The sequence below is a fragment of the Myxocyprinus asiaticus genome, chromosome 30 (assembly GCF_019703515.2).
Source record: "Myxocyprinus asiaticus isolate MX2 ecotype Aquarium Trade chromosome 30, UBuf_Myxa_2, whole genome shotgun sequence".
NCBI lineage: Eukaryota > Metazoa > Chordata > Actinopteri > Cypriniformes > Catostomidae > Myxocyprinus > Myxocyprinus asiaticus.
The window spans coordinates 14,111,411-14,131,188 of NC_059373.1; the positions used below are offsets into that span (position 1 = coordinate 14,111,411).

A 19,778-nucleotide genomic window follows, 5' to 3' on the forward strand; every position below is an offset into this window, starting at 1 on the left:
AATATGATGTAATTTAACCATCAAACCTCCAAGTTTTTCATATCAGTTTATAGTTTGACAGTGAAGATTAAACAAGTTGTTTACAAGTTATGCTGGAATCTGGAGAGATAACCATCACATGATTTTAGAAACAGAATGTAAATATGAAAACAGTGGAAAATGTTGCCCCCACCACCCAATATAAGATTAATGAAGACCAAATTGGGAAACTATACTGGCTAAACATCATAGTCAGATTTGAAGATCGTCTGATCATAGTCAGACTTCAATCACAGAATACTCATATGACTATCTGTTGTTTGTTTGTTCTAACTCGTTTAGAACACAATAAATAATACGCTATTAGTATAACACACACACACACACACACATTTTAAATATTTCTTTATGTATGTACAACGCGCGTGCACACACACACACACACGCTCAACTAAATAGGGACACACTATATAGACTTCTATTGTTTTTATATAAAGCTAACTATAATTACTATAAACCAGTCGTAACCCACACCATAAACCCAATTATAACATAAAATGTTTAATATTTTTTTATTTAAATGTATTACATTTTTCTTTACATTTATGTATGGATCATTTTTCCAAATGAGGATGTCTCAAAATATCCGAATTGGCTCAATTTTGGATACAAAATTGTCCCCAAACTATAGAAGAGCACGTGTACACATACTGTATGTATGTATGTATGTAAAGTGCTGTGAAAAAGAATTTGTCTCCATCCTGATTTCTTCTGTTTTTGTGTATATCTCAAACTAAATTGTTTCAAAAATTAAAACAAAATCTAACACAAAACAAAGGCAATCTGAGTAAACACAAAATACAGTTTCTTAATGATAATGTTATTTATTGAAGCAAAAAAGTTATCCAATACCAACTGGGCCTGTGTGAAAAAGTATTTGCCCCCGTAGTTACTAAATCCCCAAATCTATGAAACTGCATTCATAATGGGGTTCAGCTGGACTAGACACACCCAGGCCTGATGCCAGGCACAGTAGTGAACCTTCCCAGAAGTGACCGACCTTCCAAAATTCCTCCATGAGCACAGCGACAACTCATCCAGGAAGTCACAAAAAAGGCAAGGACAACATCCGAGGAGCTGCAGGTCTCTCTCACATCAATAAACGTCACTGTTCGTGACTCCATTATCAGAAAGACACTGGCCAAAAATTGGCATCCATAGAAGAGTGGCAAGGCAAAAAACTCTGCTAACCCAGAAGAACATTAAGGCTCGTCTGAATTTTGTCAAAACACACCTTGATGATCCTCAAAGCTTTTGGGAGAATGTTCTGTGGACCGATGAGTCGAAAGTGGAACTGTTTGGAAGACAGGGGTCCTGTTACATCTGTGTAAATCAAACACAGGATTCCACAAAAAGAATATCATACCTACGGTCAAGCATGCTGGTGGTAGTGTGATGGTGTGGGGATGCCTTGCTGCTTCAGGGTCAGGGCAACTAGCAATAATTGAGGGAAACATGAATTCTGCTCTCTACCAGAAAATCCTAAAGGAGAATGTCCGGACATCTGTCCGTGAGTTGAAGAGCAAGACAATGATCCAAAGCAAAGGAATAAGTCAACCTCTGAATGGCTCAAAAGAAGCTAAATTAAAGTTTTGAAGTGACCTAGTCAAAGTCCTGATTTGAACCCGATTGAGATGCTGTGGCAGGACCTTAAATGGGCAGTTCATGCTCAAAAACCCTTCAATGTGGCTGAACTAAAGCAGTTCTGCAAAGAAGAGTGGGCCAAAATTCCACCACAGCGTTGTGGAAGACTGATCTCCAGTTATCGAAAGCGTTTTGTTGCAGTTGTTGCTGCTAAAGGTGGCACAACCAGCTATTAAGTTTAAGGGGGCAGTTAATTTTTCACATGGGTGATATAGGTGTTGGATAACTTTTTTGCTTCAATATATATATATATATATATATATATATATATATATATATATATATATATATATATATATTTGAAAACTGTATTTTGTGTTTACTCAGGTTGCATTTGTTTTATGTCATATCTCGCTTCAAGATCTAAAACAATTTAGTATGAAAAATAGTTGAAATCAGGACATTCTTTTTCACAGCACTGTATGTATGCACACATACACACACACACACACACACACAGACACACACACACACACACACACACACACACACACACACACACACACACACACACACACACACACACACACACACATTATATATATAGTTACATCTAAAACTGCACAATGCTTTAGGGTCAGTGTAAACAATTGTATGGTTTCATTTTACAGGAAAAAGGAAAATTGTTAAAAGCTGTTATAAAGTACAATCATAAAGTCATAAAGTCAATAGAACTTTGAGACTTCACCTCACCTTAGTTCAAATAATGCTGCCTTGATTCTGGACAAGGGAGTGGCCACACTCCCCCAGAGTTTTATTAATTCTTTTCTGCATGAAATCATGAGAACGTGACATAAGTACAGGTGCCCTTGGTTGTCTCTATAAAAGAGCAGGAAGGGGAATAGAGATCAGACTTCCATCCTAGCACCTGTTGGACTAATCAAAGTTACTGTATTCAGGGCACCACTCTGAAGCATATATTTTATTGCCATCTTCTTAATCGCTATTTTCTCTTCATCATGAAGCAGGCTACCTTCGGATTGTGCATGCTGGCTCTGCTGGCCTTTCTGATTCAGGTAAAAAAATTACTAGTGACCAACCTGGTTTCATTTTTGTATTTTAAATGTATAATACTTTGATATTATGTTACAATATTGTCATACATTAATGATCATTTTGTGGCTAAGAAGTCTTGAATTAAATTAGGTAAAGAAAGCCTGTCAATAATTAACTAACATAAAGGAAAACATTCAAAACATTATGTTTTGTGAATTTTTGAAGAAAGAAAATGTGAACAGATATGAAGTCGTTTTGGCTGAATAATATTTTATTCTTGAGATTTGAAGAAAGGAAAAAAAAAGTATAGCTGAAATGGTATAGAAAACAATGAAACTAACAACTTCAATGGCCCTCAATTCATAATTACACTAATTATGCGACAGTAAAGAGAACAGCAATGGGCATGGGGAAGTTTCACATAGGAAAAAACAATGTATTGCAATGATTAATAGGCTTTAATTTTGTTCCCTGAAAGACTACTTCCTCAAACACAACCGTTGCACCTGGAAACTCCACTGCATCAACAAGTCTGGCAAATTTAATTACAACAAATACATCTCAGACTGCTGCACCAACAACTCCGGCTAATTCAACTACAACAAATACATTTCTGACTGCTGCACCAACAACTCTGGCTAATTCAACTACAACAAATGCATCTCAGACTGTTGTGCCAACAAGTTTGGCTACAACAACAACATCAACAAGTACTGCTCAACCCACTCGGCCAACAAGTGCAGCTCCTTCTAGCATGTCAACCACAATGTCTACACTGACTCAACCGACTTCGAATATAATCAATATGACCCAAACCACAATGATGACTTCAAACATGACGGTAAATGCCACCACCATGGTAACAGTCAGCCAAACCTCTATGCAGACGACTCCATCATCCAGCTATTCGATGACAGCTTCCTTCATCAGCTATACTCTACCAGCCCTCCTTTACAAGTTGTTAAAATGAGCATTGCTATGTTCACACTTGGACTTAAGCTAAACCTGTCTGTTGAGAAAAGCTGCTTTTGCAAAGAATTGTATCATAGGTAATATATAATAAATAGTCTATAGATAGTATATGTTAGGTAGCTGATGTATCACAGTTTTATTTTTGTAGAGCATCCTATAAGGATCCTACGTGCCAACTTAAACTGTTTTAATAGGTTTTATAGTCATAATAAACAATAAAGAATGGTACCTATTGATGGGGTGTGTGTATGCCATTAACAGTTGCATATGTGTGGTTGCGACAGAGAATATTAATATATACAGTAGCAGTGAAGTGTTGGACAGACCTTCCCTTAACCTTGAGACTGCAGCGCACATAGCACACTCATGCAGTTTCCATTGTTTTGTGTTGCTAGTTAATTTATTGTTTAATAATCTAGACTCTTCTGGACTTTGAAACAATGAGACCCAAATATATTTTTCAAATCTATGACTTCTTCTTAAGTTAATGATCTTATGACATCATGAAGGCGTTAGTTAAGCCTTTAGCTAAACATCAAACAGTTAAGTCCAGGAACAATTCAGTAGTCTGCACAGTACATATCTTCCTACATACATACATACATACATATGCTCAGAGGCACTCTTATAAATAAACCATAGATTCAAGGTGATTAATAAAGGGCAGTACTTCAGTGCTCAGTATCATTTTATTTTTCCAAATCTGTGTTTAACAGGTAGTTTCATTAGAGGAAATTAACTCTTATTGCATTACATACATAGAAGTTCATAATCTGTAATGTACACAGACCTTTTTCCACATATTTGCGCTTTTGATGTGATCTTCGGCATGGCATATAGCCAACAAAGCCAGCAGGAGTTCACCTTTAAACTGCTTCTACAGAGAGAAACAAGAAATCCAAAGAAATCCTAATGATTTTCTAGTAATCAAGGGGATAAGTATAGCTATTGACAATGATGGATGAAGGAATCGTTCACCAAAAATGATAATGCTGTCATAATTCTTTCCAAACCTGTATGATGATCATGATGTCTTGCAGAAATTTGAATTGTTGCATTTCAGGAAATAATTCACTACAATAACTTTAATTGTATAATAAGTTATTATTATAAAAACAGCCTGACTGGAGTCACTCAGCACGCCCTAGATTCGAACTTGCGACTCCAGGTGTGGTAGTCAGCAATAAGTTATTATTTTTAATGATTTACCTGTAAAGTGGTAAACCTTACCAAAGGACAGAGTTTAATCGATAAAATTATTGTCCAGTAAAAATAATTCAAATTAAGTAATTGAAAGTTTTGGAACATAAGAAGTGTTTCTTATTTCTAAGAATTGTGAACACAAAACATACACATATGAGACAGACATCCATCAGTCACACATACTGTTCATAGAAATCTGACAGATCTGAAGTAGATGATTTTATAGCAGTATCAATACTTGACTAAATACGTACAATTACATTTAGAAAGGCAAATATATTTATTAAGTCAGTGTATTAATTATTGGGTTGTTTTGAATAAATAAATACAAAAAAATTCCCAAGCTTACTTTCATAGTTTGGATCTGCTGGGCCAAGTATAGATGTTGATTCTGTATACATCGCACTGATGAGAGAAAAAGATGAGATCAATTCTAATTTCTTTGACAATTTTAAACTAACTCATGATCACACACAAATACCATATACACATTAATACGTACACATGTAAATCAGATTTACCTAGTGTCTTTAAATCCTTTTTCAGGTCTCCAGAAAGAACTCCTTTAAAATGTCCCACTAAAGCTTCATCCACTGTCTGGCCTTTCTCAAACTGCAGTTTACTCAGCACTGAAAAAGAAAGAGAAAACAACTGAAAAGAGACTGAAAACAGAAAACAAGATATTTCTCTCTCAAATAGACAAACATAACCACATTTACCCATCCAAATGCAAGCATCTTTTAGATTACAATTTAGTCATTCATGTTTGCATACATTCAAATCTGGTGCATTTTGTATGGTCATGAGCTATTCCAGAATCAATGGTGTTTAACATCATTGACATCAAACCTACTGCTATGGATTGTGAGGGACCAGGTTTGAATGTGCAACCTCAAATGAGATCTGAAAGCTACAGCGGAGGGAAAGATTTTCAGCAAGTATTTACTTGTATGGACTATACTTTCTGGTGTGTGTGTGTGTGTGTTTTCCCCCTTTTTGGAGCATGATTTTATTATTATTATTTTCCTTTTTTTGTAGCTTGACTTATTGGCATTTTGACTTGAGAAGTTAGCTGTTTCTCAATTTGTGTTCTTATGTTCATGTGGGTGTCATCATCCATCATGAAAAAAAAAAAAAAGAGGCTGTTATCTACATGTCGCAGCACATCTCAAAACTGGCATAGATATGTTCTGCGTCCTCCTGTCCTTCCGAGTTCATTCTTTCAAGGTAGCTAGACAAGATTGGTCTTCATGAGAACACAAGTCTGATCTTTTGCATTGGTAGCATTCTTAGCAACAGCAAATACTTAGTGTATTTATATAGCATTCTTTAGTTTGATCTCCAAAAGGAGGATTTTTCATATTTAGCTAACCTCTGGAGACAATTACAGCAATTTTTTGTACCCAATAGTATAGCTAGGTCAAAAAACACACTCTCTCTCTCTCTCTCACACACACACACACACACACACACACACACACAGGCACGCACGCAAGTACACACGCATGCATGTACACACACACACCAGTTTTAAGATGGTCTGGGTGTCTTGTGGTGAGTATTTTGATCCAAATCTTAGCAGCAGGTTTCTTGTTATTGAGCTCCTCAGATAAAGCCTGTAGAACAACATCATTATACAGAGTGAATACAGTACATTACCACTGAGCAGAAAACAATGGGCTCAGTGTTTCTCTAATGAAAGCAAATCAATCTGTATCTGACACAGGAAACATCAAGATGGCAACTGACACAAAGCAGTTAAAGATTGCATTGGGGATCTTATCTTAAATTGAATTTATAGAATACCCTGGATATCAGTCAGCCTGTTAACTAATACAGGTTTAATTCCAATAATCCAAGTCCTGCTTCCTGAGGTCATCTAGAGGTCTCACTTCTGGTAGGTGCAATATACAAGAGCAAACAAAGCTAAGTTAACCTCAGAGAACCCTTATCAGCTTCATATCTGAATATTACAGGAAAGCGGTCCTATGAAGTCAGAGTGACTTTAAGAGTTTCTAAAATCCTTTAACTTTTACTGCACTCAACTCTGCAGTAAACAAGTGTGCCCAGATGACATCTTTGCCGATTTATATGGACTCACCATTACATCTTGGCTTACATCTCCCCTGCCCATTCTCTTTCTAAATTAGAAAGGGGTGTAGATAAAGAGAGAAAGATCGTCACTACTTACACAAAACATGACACACGAGAGAAAAGATACTGACATACTTATCTCCATTGAGCAATGTACCAGAACTACATTTGGGTGGTAAATATTTGATAGTGTGATTCAAGGCAGTATCATGCTGTATTACCTTGAACAAAGCTACAATGTGCTTTGAAAAATCTCCACTAGTTTCACTGATCAAGTCTTTCTCCAAATCCTGCTTATACTCTGTAAGTTCAAAGTGTTGATACAATGACATGCTGAAACATTCATACACAAATAGACAGACAGTTACTCATCCTAATAATACGAATTCACTGCTAATAAAAGTTTGCACTTAACCCAAATTTAAAAGTAAGGTAAAATACTTTCTCTTTAAATGGAAAGTAGATGCATATCACAACTTCGGTCTCACAGCCCTCTTCTTTCTGTTATCTGTGAACAGAGGTGGGTAGTAATGCGCCACAGTTACTCTGTTACATTTACTTGAGTAACTTTTTGAAAACAAAATTACTTTTAGAGTAGATTTAAAAGTGGGTACTTTTTACTCTCATTCAAGTAAATTTCTAATGAATTTTTTTAATTTTACTTCTTTACAATGGCCGGCATTCCTGACGTTACATTACTGGGTTTAATTTTAGTTAATGTGTAATTTATTGAGAGATTAATGAATGGGACTTTTACGAGAACAGAAGTTCATACTGCTGCACGCGCTGCCACAGACTGTCACTCAAGTCATCAATGCTGCAGCATCAAACTCTTCAAAGTGAAACACTTTCTTTGCTCTGCACAGTGAAAAAAAGAATAGTTTCATTATGCAATGCCTTCATTTAACACCAAGACAAGCTGATATTTCAAGATTAAAATCTCAGCTTCAATTTAAGGCAGCACGCTGAGGTAAGTTTTGGCTCTATTGCTAACACGGGCTTTTCTGTGTAATGTGATGGTCATTTTCAGTGTGATAATGTAACTGGGCTCTCATGGCATCAGTTTTTAAGTGTACATTTTTAAATAAGTGCAGCAATATATCAGTGCGCTTTGTCCGCATTTACTGGAAACTATTGCAGCTTTAACTGTATAAATCCATGTAAACATCCAAATTAAGTGTAAATGCCTTTTGCTCTGCCGTAAATGCCTTTTGCTCTGCCGTTTGCGTGATTGAAAACTGAAGTGCGAACAGACAGCATTTCTGCGCGTGCACAGCGAGGGGCGTGAGGCACTCGCGTGGGAGATGTGCGGGCGCAAGGCGATCGTATGGTGAAATCATTCACTCGTTCACTCATTCACTAATTCCTATATAGTGAATGGCAGTTAGCGCACTATATCTCGGCAGTGAGTGAACGAAATGAGTGAGTGAATTCGGACACTGACGTAAACACTGAGTGTCAGAGCTCTGGGGCTGTCGCAGAAACAACGTCACAAATGACTTTAAAAAATACTTGGGCCTTACTTGTTATTCTTATTAAATAATATATTAATACAATAAATCTTCATTCTGTTTGTCATTTTTAATATATACTTTATGTTAATATAAAGAGTAAGCACATTTTATCAAATAAAGATTACATTTTAAAACGTAGCTGTATGTTTTGCCTCTCTATATGTTATGCTATCTTAAGTAATGATTTGTCAAAAAGTAATTTGATACATTCAGCATGAAATAAAATATTGCAGGAGTGAAGGAAGCAGTAAACTCCCAGCTTGTATGTCTTCACCATGGTGGATTGTGGGCAATTAACCATTGTCGAGTGTGCATCAAATGTACACTCAAATTTAGAGTGCATTTTGGGTAAAAATGAGTGAACAAAAGTAGGGAACGAGTGGCTCACTCAGAATTCAGACACTCATACAAAATGGTGGACACTTGAAATAGTGCACTATATAGTGGATAGGGGGCGATTTCAGACACAGCAAGTGTTCCATGACACTAGGCTGTGTACTCTGCATTTAAAGAGCAGTGGTACTGCTGTACAGAACTAATGATCTAAATTCTTTCGACACTGAAAACTGTAACTACACTGAAATAAGAATCCACGCAGGACTTTAAAAGCTATGAAATAGCAAAAGTAGGCATTAATAAAGCATGATCTTGCTTTTGTTTATATTTCAGCGTTATATATAATGTCCTTGTGGGACATTTTTACGTTTTCACCGTAATAATTACTAGAAGTGTTTCCAAACCTCTCTTCTTTCTGCCATCCCATGCCATTCATCTGCTGAACTCAAATTAAGATTTTTAGAAGAATTTCTCAGCTCTGTAGGTCCATACAATGCAAGTGAATGGGTGGCAACATTTTACAAAATCACTTAAGTCAGCATAAAAGTAATCCATAAGACTCCAGTGGTTAAATCAGTATCTTCAGAAGTGATGTGATAGGTGTGCATGAGAAACAGAGAAACAGATTACCTTCGCATCCTTCTTATTGTGTTTTTGGTGATTCACATTCTTCTCTGCATATCACCCCCTGCTGGGCAGGGAGAAGAATGTCTAGCAAAAAATTACAAATATTGTAATTTTTGTAATCTGTTTCTCACCCACACCTATCATATCACTTCTGAAGATATGGATTTAACTACTGGAATCTTATGGATTACTTTTATGCTGCCTTTATGTGCTTTTTGGAGCATCCAAATTTTGGCCTACAGAGCTAAAATATTCTTCTAAAAATCTTAATTTGTGTTCTGCAGAAGAAAGGAAGTCATACATGTCTGGGATGGCATGAGGGTGAGTAATTGATGAGAGAATTTTCATTTTTGGGTGAACTATCCCTTTAAAGTGATAGCTCAGCCATAATTTAATATTCTGTCATCATTTCCCTACCCTCATGTTATTCCAAAATATGGAACATAAAATATGTTAGACAGAAGGTTAGGGACTGACAGTCTCGGTCACCATTCACTTTCAAAATATGGAGAGAGAAAAAAAACATTCACTGAAAGTAAATAGTGACAAACATTATGTCTAATATATCCATATTGTGTTGCATGGAAGAAAGAAAGTCATAAGGGTTTGGAACAACATGATGGTGAATGATGACAGAATTTCCATTAATAATAATAATAATTCTGTAATACATGTTAAATGTGTATTATGTAATGGAATATAGGGGAGTTAACGTCCATTATGTCATTTGTGAAAGTAACGAGTTACTCACTACTTGTGTACTCTTTTAATTGGATACTTTCTTACTCTTACTCTTACTCAAGTAATTATTTATGTTAGTGCTTTTACTTCTACTTGAGTGATTCTTAAAAAAAGTAATTGTACTTTTAATTAAGTACAGTTTTTGGCTACTCTATCCACCCGCCTGTGAATGTGTTTGTGTCTGTCTTGTGTTTGAATGCACGACTCTGTTGTGTTTTCTGCCTGCCATGAGCTCTGCTTTCCCTGCCTGCTTGTTGCCTCCTCGTTTAGTCCTTGTCGTGTTGGTTGTCTGCACCTGTCCCTCACGTATGTTCCTCAATATATTGTGCCCTCTTTCCTCTTGTGTTTGTTGATTTGTTTTGTTAGCAAGTTTGTTTGTTCCTGTCCCCGACTTGTTCCTGTCCCTGGTTGGACCAAGTTATTTGTCTTTATTCTAGTTTTTGTTTGTTTTCTCTCCCCTGTGAGAGTTTTGTGTTGCCTGTTTGTTTTCTGTTGTTTAAATAAAAGTTAATTTATTATTCACTTATTCCTGCACTTGGATCCTTCTTCATGCTAAGCATATCATGACAATGCAATGTAAGTTTTGTGAATGGTGATTGAAGCAAACATTTTGCCTAACACCTCCTTTTTTTGTTGCACAGAAGTAAGAAAGTCATATGGTTTGGAACAACATGAGGTTAACTAAATTACAGTTCCCTATCTGTCACTCACTCGACGTTGTGTCGACGTAGTGACACTAGGGGTCACTCTTGGGAGCCTGAGACACCTCTGGTCTTTGATAAAAGGCCAATGAAAATTGGCGAGTGGTATTTGCATGTCACTCCCCCGGACATACGGGTATAAAAGGAGCTGGTATGCAACCACTCATTCAGATTTTCTCTTCGGAGCCAAATGGTCATGCTCACTGAGCTGAATTCCCACGACTGTTCATTCACCTCTGCTGGATCTGATGGCGCATTTCAGCAGCTTCTCCTCCTCTGCACTGGTGCACTGCAAAGAATGCCCCTGGGCGCTTCGGCAGAAATAAGAGTATATTTCTCTAAAAGAGTATATTTCTCTAAAAGAGCGGCACACACGAAACATCCCACCTTCGGGGATGATTGCCCAGTCACAGGCTGCTGCGGAAATGATGGACATGCTTTCCCGGGCGGCCGTGAGCATCGGGCTAGAGTGGAACCCTCCGCTCTCCCCCGAACCCCCGCGGCTCGATGATTGGTTCCTGGGCCCGCTGTGCTGCTCATAGCAGCCACGCCCTGCTCCAGTGCCTTTCTTCCCGGAAGTGCACGAGGAGCTGACAAAATCGTTGGAGGCACCTTTTACTGCCTGGTCCCGATTTCTCAGTTCCCCTGCCCTCACTACCCTCGATGGCGGGGCGGCCAGGGGCTATACGGCGATTCCCCCGGTGGATAAGGCGATCGCGGTGCACCTATGCCCACAGAGCATCGCCACCTGGTGCGGATGCCCAAAGCTCCCATCCAAGCCCTGTAGGTTCACGTCGTCCCTGATGGCCAAAGCCTACAGTGCTGCTGGACAAGCCGCCTCTGCCCTGCACACCATGGCTCTCCTGCAAGGCGCTAAAAGAACTGCACGAAGGTAGTTCCACCCCAGATCTGATGCAGGAACTGCGCTCGGCGACCGACCTCGCTCTCCGGGCAACGAAGGTCACGGCGTGGTCTCTCAGGTGGACGATGTCCACATTAGTGGTCCAGGAATGCCACTTTTGGCTCAACCTGGTTGTGATGGGTGAGGCCTACAAGACACGGTTCCTTGCTGCCCCTATCTCCCAGGCTGGCCTATTCGGCGACACTGTCGAGGACTTTGACCAGCAGTTCTCCACGGTGAAGCAGCAGACGGAGGCTATCTGGCATATCCTGCCCCGGCGTGGCTCAAGATCCCGCACCTCATCTGCTCATCGCCAAGGGCGTCCCCCTGCGGTGACTGCACCGGCTCCGCCGCAGCCCGCCCCTTTAGCCCAGCCCCGGTGTGGAACCCACTGCAGGAAGCAGATGCCACCCATCTCATGGCCGGCAGCCAAGAACCCACGAAGGGCTTCAAAACGCCCCTGAGACGGGCGATCCAGGGTCGACGAAACCCACTGCATTGGAGCTGGTAGCAAGACCACTCCATCCACCGGTGGAGGGCCGGGTAGAGAATCTTTTGTTGCCTTTTCGTTTGATTTCGCCGCATGCCCAAGTGGCTGTGGTACCCAACATTTCAGCAAAAGAGCGGTTTCCTCCTTCCCAGGGTCACATACCCGGTGTGCACAGTCGTCATCATGACCACTGGCTTGCGCTTTCCAATCCGTCGCGATGGCTGGTCCGGACCGTCCGACTTGGCTACGTGATTCAGTTCACCTTGGTGAAGGACGAAAATGCTGCTACCTCCTCTCTCTGGGCGAGGTGTGGTCTCCGCTGTGTCCTCCCCTTGGGAGGGACACCCAACGACTTGACCTGGTCGGCCCAGTCGGATATTCCCCCTTTTTTTAGGGAGTGGGAAAAAAAGAAGGGGAAAAGAGGCCATGACTGGGCTAGCCTGTCTCTATCTTTTGGGTAGTCGACTTGTCCCCAAAGGGCTGTTCGACACTCATAACTATGTTGGGGGAGGTTACGTGTCGGCCTGGTGCGCTGGCTACGAGGCACACAGTTGTCTGCCCGTCACACACCGCCAGATCATGTAACACAGTTCAGCCAGTTGCGGCGTTTTGTATAGGGACCCCTTGTGTCACTACATCGACACAATGTCGAGTGATTGACAGATAGGGAATGTCACGGTTACTTGCGTAACCTCCGTTCCCTGATGGAGGGAACGAGACATTGCCAAAACGCTGAACTACCCGCTGAAATGGCCGGACCTTGTCTCAGCTCCTCAGCATAAAACCTGAATGAGTGGTTGCACGCCAGCTCCTTTTATACCCGTATGTCCGGGGGAGTGGCATGAAAATACCACTCGCCAATTTTCATTGGCCTTTTATCAAAGACCAGAGGTGTCTCGGGCTCCCAAGAGTGACCCCTAGTGTCACTACATTGACACAACGTCTCGTTACCTCCATCAGGGAACGGAGGTTACGCAAATAACCATGTCGATATGTCGGAGGAAGATGAACTGCCATCCTCGTCGCCAGTTTGTTGTGTGGTCGTTAATAATTAAGAGAGAACACACCGAGATAATGGACATGTCTTTACTCAAGCATGGCAGGCATTTTTTTACACACTTCTTTTTCTCTTCCATACATGTATCCCCACATAATATAACAACTCCCCCTAGTGGGAATTTCTCAATTAGCAGTGTATTTAAGTGAACACGACAATAATGTTATTAATTAGATAAAAAAATTTAATCTATTGACAGCCCTATCAATTATTAGAGTAGCTAGATTGTATGCAGCCTTGATGTCAGAGAGCTGCTGTGGTGTTCTTGTACACAAAATCTCCAAAAGTGTGTCCTCATTTGTACCAGCACCCTGAATACACACAAACACAAAAAGTAAATACATCAACATTGACAGAAAGGATATCAATCTATAGTTAAATGTATGGCAATATTCACACAACATGTAGTTGCATGCTCATACACTAGCACTTTACTAGAGAATAAATGGCAAAACTCCATGGCCTTGTGCAAACGATGGGCTTCAAACTGCTCTGGTGTCATCATCAGACCTAACATCAGAGACTGCAGATCACCAGACAGAACGTTCTTTAGACTTGCATCCAGTTCCTGTACACACACATATGGATTTCATGCATACAATGCATACAAAATGCATTTCACACCATCAGTGTTTCTTTCATGTTTGTTTTTGATAAAATCATATACACACCCTCAAACACATATTTGTTGTACACTTACCTTTTATGTGGAAGTCTTGTAGACTCGGGCCAGAGATTGTAAGTATTCCCACAAGGGTGTTCAAATCTTAAACAGCCAGTTCATTATATTAAAGATATTGCTGATATTCAATATATTAGAATACTATATTCATTGATGAACCTTCATTTTTGCTTCATGCACATTCATGCAAATTTACCTTTCTGGTCCAGAGCTGCTTGAAGGTGTGACATGTCTCACTCAGGACGGAAATGTGGAAAGGGGCGAATGGACCCCAGGTGCCCCACCACATTGTCTTGGACTGTGGTATGAGAGGTGGACAAGGGAGAGAAATGGGGGATGAGAGATGGGGAAATAAAGGGAGAATGAGGGAGAACAGGAAGACATGTCACACTGCAGAGGGAAAAAAATGGTATGAAGAGAAGTTCTACTCAATAAAATATTTAAACCTATTTTTAAGATTTGTGCATTTTAATTAATAACAAAATTCCATCAAATTTAAGTGTGTAATTTTTTAACAAAATTAAATTAATAAAACTTTGAATATTTGGTCTCACTTTATACTGTCTTTACTTACTATGTACTTAAGCATTTGATACAATGTATTTATTATGTACACATTGTATTTACATTTAAAGTACCTGCATTTAATTGCATTTGTAGTTACACTGTTAACTTTACCCCAACGCTAAACCTAACACTGACCCTAACCCAACCCTTACCCTAAAACCTAACTCTAACCCTAACCATACTCCTAAACCTACCCGTACCTCAAACTCATGAGAACGACATGAAGTTACACAGTAAATACATTGTATCATATGTATTTTAAAGTTAGTACATAGTAGTTAAAGACAACTAATATAAAGTGTGACCGAATATTTAATTTAATTTAGTAAAAGATTACTATCCTTAACTAATCCCTATTTATTTTAATAAAATAAAATGTATAAAATTTAAAAATGTTTAGTTTTGTTTTATTTTATTTTAGTAAAGATTACTCAGTTCAATTTGATGGAATTTTGTTTGAAATTGAAATGCGTAAATCTTAAAAAAAAAAAAAAAATTACAATATATTAAAAAAATTAAAAAAAGATTTGCATGTGATTGAGCTTCAACTGAGCAGAATCAGGATCACAACAGCAGTATTATGTGTGAGTGTGATATTGCTTAAAGGAATAGTTCACCCAAAAATTTAAATTCTCTCATCATTTACTCACCCTCACGCCATCCCAGATGTGTATGACTTTCTTCTGCAGAACACAAATGAAGATTTTAAAAAAAATATCTCATCTCTGTAGGTCCTCACAATGCAAGTGAATGGTGATCAGATCTTTGTAGCTCCAAAAATCACATAAAGGAAATATAAAAGTAATCCATATGACTCCAGTGTTTAAATTCATATCTTCTGAAGCGATATGGTAGGTGTGGGTGAGCAACAGAACAATATTTATGTATTTTATTACTCTTAATCTCCACTTTAACCTTTAGATGTGAAAGTGAAACTAAACAGGCACCTAAACAGAAACTAAACATGTGACTTTCAGATGTAAAAGTGAAAGTGGAGAAAAAAGGATTTACATTATCTGTTTCTCACCCACACCTATCATATCGCTTCAGAAGATATGGATTTAAACAGTGGAGTAACATGGATTACTTTTATGTTTCCTTTATGTGATTTTTGGAGCTACAAATGTCTGTTCACCATTCACTTGCATTGTATGGACCTACAGAGCTGAAATATTCTTCTAAAAATCTTAGTTTGTGTCCTGCACGAAAAAAGAAAATCATACACATTTTAGTAAATGATGAGAGAATTTTCATTTTTGGATGAATTATCCCTTTAAACAAGAAGTTAATACAGAGTAACTTACATTTCAGTCAAAATGTGGCCAAATTTTTTGAACTTCTCATTCCGCCAATGAAAATAGTTTAAAAAGAAGACAAAGCATCAGCCTACTTTTTTGTGTCACCGAGCAACACGCAGATGAAAAGCCATGAACACAGATCAGTGGAGTGATACAAACAGTGAACTGTATATATATATATATATATATATATATATATATATATATATATATATATATAATATTCCCAAAGTAGAATATCATGCTGTATGACAACTGTTGTGTCACAACTAATATAAGAAAGTGAGTACATGTATTCCAGGAACAGCAAAATAAGACTGAAATCAAGTCCAAAATAGGTCTAACATGATGTAGTCTACTACACAACTATACCAAGTGACAGTGAAAATGTGCAGATGTACACGCTCACCATGTGTTCATGTGTTTCTTTTGATTTATCTTCTGTATCCATGGCAACACCTTAATCAAAGAAAAAGTTAATCAGCTGTATGAAGATTCCTTGAACAACACAACACACTATCTAAAGGCCCGGATAAACAACAAAACTGAGCAACTGAGAATTAAAAGACAAATTAATAAAGATAAAAACTTAGGCGATAGACCGATAAATGACAGAGCTTAGGTGTCCCACATTAGCTTATGTCAAAATTACTCTTTACTTATCAAAAGAGAGGAGACCAAATGCTGAATTGTATCATTACAAACAATCAAACAGGTGCTGGATAATTCAAATATTGCCATCTTTCTTCTGAAACATCTGAAATGTACTGATGAATGAAAAGTTAAATTAGTGTACCTATTGAAAGTCTTTGGTGGAAATGTCTGTGCTGGTACCTCTCAGTCACATTTGAGATTGAGTTTATTTTAGTGACCCTTATCCTGCCCTCTTAACCTGAATTCTATGTCTTAAATTGTTGTTGAAGAATAATTTTGGAAAGATATTACTTACATGAACTATGCCTCTTGACTCTTAAGTCTGAAACTTGTTTTCTTTACTACAATACAAGCATCGCAAGAGGTTCTCAGAGTCGCTGTCTGCATGAGGCACAAAATGGCTCAAACAAAACAGTAGCTCTCAATGCCCCAGATCAGATTAGATCAGATATCCATCACTGGGTGTGACCTAGAGACTACATGCATACACACTGAGATCTTTCAAAAACTGCAGAACTGGAAGTGCGGGACAGCAATAGTCCCCAGAATCTACCATCTTTGACTTAAAAAGATGGCTCTAAAGGAAAGGATAGAGTGGGATTCTTGATATGTTTGGTTTATGTTTTACATTTAAGAAGAACGCACAAGTTCGTTAATTGATAGGCCCTGAATATGAGCGGTCGTATTTTAAGAAATGTGGGAACTTGTACTTAATGTCAACAGAGACGTCAAGTTGAACTTGGAAGTGACTGTGTACACATACAAACACATGTCAGATGTAGAAAATATTACTACAAGGATTCACCTCCACTTAAAAGACCAACATTGTCAGGTATTTCACTAGTAGTTTTTCTATCAGTGCATCTACATCTCATTACCATTAGTTGAAATGTCTCTATCAGATATTGTCGGAGTCTTTTTACATGTAGTGTACATGCTATTCCTGGATTTACTGAGTCTCACTGACTGGACCTGATCTCAGTGTAAAGATAAGAGTAAAGTCATACAGACATTTTGTAGTACATCCAGTACAGCTTCCTGAAACTGAACCTGAATTGTTGATCGACCTACAGTGCATAATTAAGTAAGCCTTAATCCATGAGAATACTGATTAATATTCTTTTTGAGAAATTATTAACATACAGTGGTCCGAACATCTGAGACCACATTGACAATCTGTTACCTCCTTTGTATAAAAGGTCAGATTTCCTTGCTTTCATTGAAGCACACAAGACACTTTTTCTTTTTTCTTCAAATCTCAAATCAAATACAAGAAATTTTGAAATTCATGTTCATTTTGCAATTCAATTTTCACTAAAATTGTTATGCTGTTAATATAACTTGTAATGAAAAAAAAAGAAGAATTAAAATGTATTTAATTAAAATAAAATGCAAAATAGAATCATTTTCACTTGTTGTTTCAGACTTTTCCTGTATTATTGCACAAATGAAAACAAACTAATATACAATTGTTTTAATATATTATGTACTTTGTTTTATTACAAAATTAAAGCTATTCCCTGTTACATACATTTCACATTGTACCTTGAAAAATAAAAGTTACAGAATAAAGTTTCTTTCCAAAAATAACATGGCAATTTTTTATTGACTGTGACATCACACTTTTTGGTATTAAAAACAAAATGACAGACCGAACCTTTCTTGGAAACCCATCAGCATTAACACCAATAGCAGTAGCAATGGCTATAAACTAATTGTAGACATTAAAGTATACATACCTAATATGTCAAATAAATGTCAAAGGAAAAATAAACCAATGTTAACCCATTTAAATTAATAGAAATGGAGTCCATATCTGAGCTTTAAAAGTCACTGGCTTCACATATCATGACATATCATATCATATATCATATCATATCATCTTTATGATAACGAGACAGCAGTGCGGGCACAAATACAAATGCAGTATATTCAACAAATAGATGTCAGTGAGGTGTAAGTAAACAAACAGGAAAAGAAATCTCTCATGTATTTTCTGCTACCTTTTCCTGTCAATATACTAGGTAACCAAGAGCACTATCATTACTTTGTAGAGTGAAACTATGGGTTGTAAATCTCAGTTTTAAAAATGGCCTGTGCATTATCTTTATCTCTTACATTCAAATCATGTGCAAATAACACACCCCAAATGTGAGTTCCCACCTTTTCACAATCGAAAACAAATTTTCATATTTATAGGTAGTATTTGACAACAGTGTAATACACATAAATAGCCCCTACAGATAAGGAAAACGAATATGTTGAGTTCCTCTGTTCAAGTGAGATCAAGTGTTTATGGAATGGGTGAAGTCAACTGAAGGAGTAAATGGGGCAGTATTAGACAAACTCCAACTCCCACTGCTGGCTCCCCTGCTCCTCATTCTCCTCTCGTATCACTAAATGTTGTCTGTCGTATGACTTACCCCCTGCAAAAATAGGAGTTAGATTGGTCTAGTAAATTTAATTCTTAAAAACGTAATAAATGTTTATATTTTTGGGTTGTTGACAAATAACATAGACATGACCTTTTTTTTGACATTGTGATTTTAGGTTAGTGTATAAGAGTTTAATTTTAATTTTATTAATTATATATAAAATGTAGGAATATTGACAATAATTGGAATATAAACAATAAGGTGCATAATTTGTTTACTATTTATTTATATGTATTAAAATAGGTGTCTATGTTCTAAAGCTTGTTCTCTGTGCACAAAGCTCTGAACTGCATTTCTTACCTTTGATATCAAGCACCATTCCTGGGAAACTGACACTGGAGATCGTGCCGCTGACCTGAGCACTCCACATCTGTACTGGCACACGCGTTTCAGTCCACAGCACCACCTTTGCACCTGACTCAACATTACCCATCACCTGTAGACTCATGGACCGAGCCAGCTGAAAGAGAGGGAGGACAGGAGGACAGTGTAAATGAGAAGTCATTACATAACATACAAAAAGTGGGAAAAACCCCCAAAACAAAACAATGAAAAGGAATTAAATCTTATAACCAAAGACGCCTCAGAATTATAAATGTGTTTCATAAAGACAACATCACTTGTTTGCTCCATTTAATACAACATCATAACATAATGTATCACAACAATACAGAGATTGAAAATATATAGACAAATGATGCAAGCATAAAAAATATAAGGTATATACTGTATAATAAAGTTACTGAATTGCAATTTTTTAACATCCATTTTGCATGCAAAGAAGTTATTAAGAATTGTTATGAACAGCTATACATGCCATGTTGTGG

The 19,778-nt window shown here is 37.8% G+C and overlaps 2 protein-coding genes and 1 long non-coding RNA gene across 3 annotated transcripts in view; 1 reads left to right on the plus strand and 2 right to left on the minus strand.

Annotated features, from left to right (window-relative positions):
• Positions 1 to 2,492: 2,492 nt before the first annotated feature.
• On the plus strand, positions 2,493 to 3,885 carry LOC127421207 (uncharacterized). The gene is made up of 2 exons (XM_051664054.1): positions 2,493 to 2,699; positions 3,158 to 3,885. Exons 1-2 carry the CDS (start codon positions 2,643 to 2,645, stop codon positions 3,647 to 3,649), a joined length of 549 nt encoding a protein of 182 aa, XP_051520014.1. The 5' UTR covers positions 2,493 to 2,642; the 3' UTR covers positions 3,650 to 3,885.
• A 9,541-nt stretch (positions 3,886 to 13,426) lies between these two features.
• On the minus strand, positions 13,427 to 16,900 carry LOC127421208 (uncharacterized). The gene is made up of 5 exons (XR_007893959.1): positions 16,812 to 16,900; positions 16,272 to 16,321; positions 14,194 to 14,295; positions 14,016 to 14,081; positions 13,427 to 13,883 (listed from the first exon to the last, which is right to left on the minus strand). It is a non-coding gene; the product is annotated as an uncharacterized LOC127421208 (long non-coding RNA).
• Positions 16,901 to 17,985: 1,085 nt separating this feature from the next.
• Positions 17,986 to 19,778, minus strand: part of LOC127421647 (uncharacterized) — a 58,232-nt gene continuing 56,439 nt past the window's right edge. Inside the window, exons 21-22 of the mRNA XM_051664777.1 lie at positions 19,252 to 19,411; positions 17,986 to 18,942 (exon numbers count right to left, since the gene is read on the minus strand). Coding sequence (XP_051520737.1) covers positions 18,854 to 18,942; positions 19,252 to 19,411 — 249 coding nt within the window. The 3' untranslated portion in view covers positions 17,986 to 18,853. The remainder of the gene's footprint in view (positions 18,943 to 19,251; positions 19,412 to 19,778) is intronic.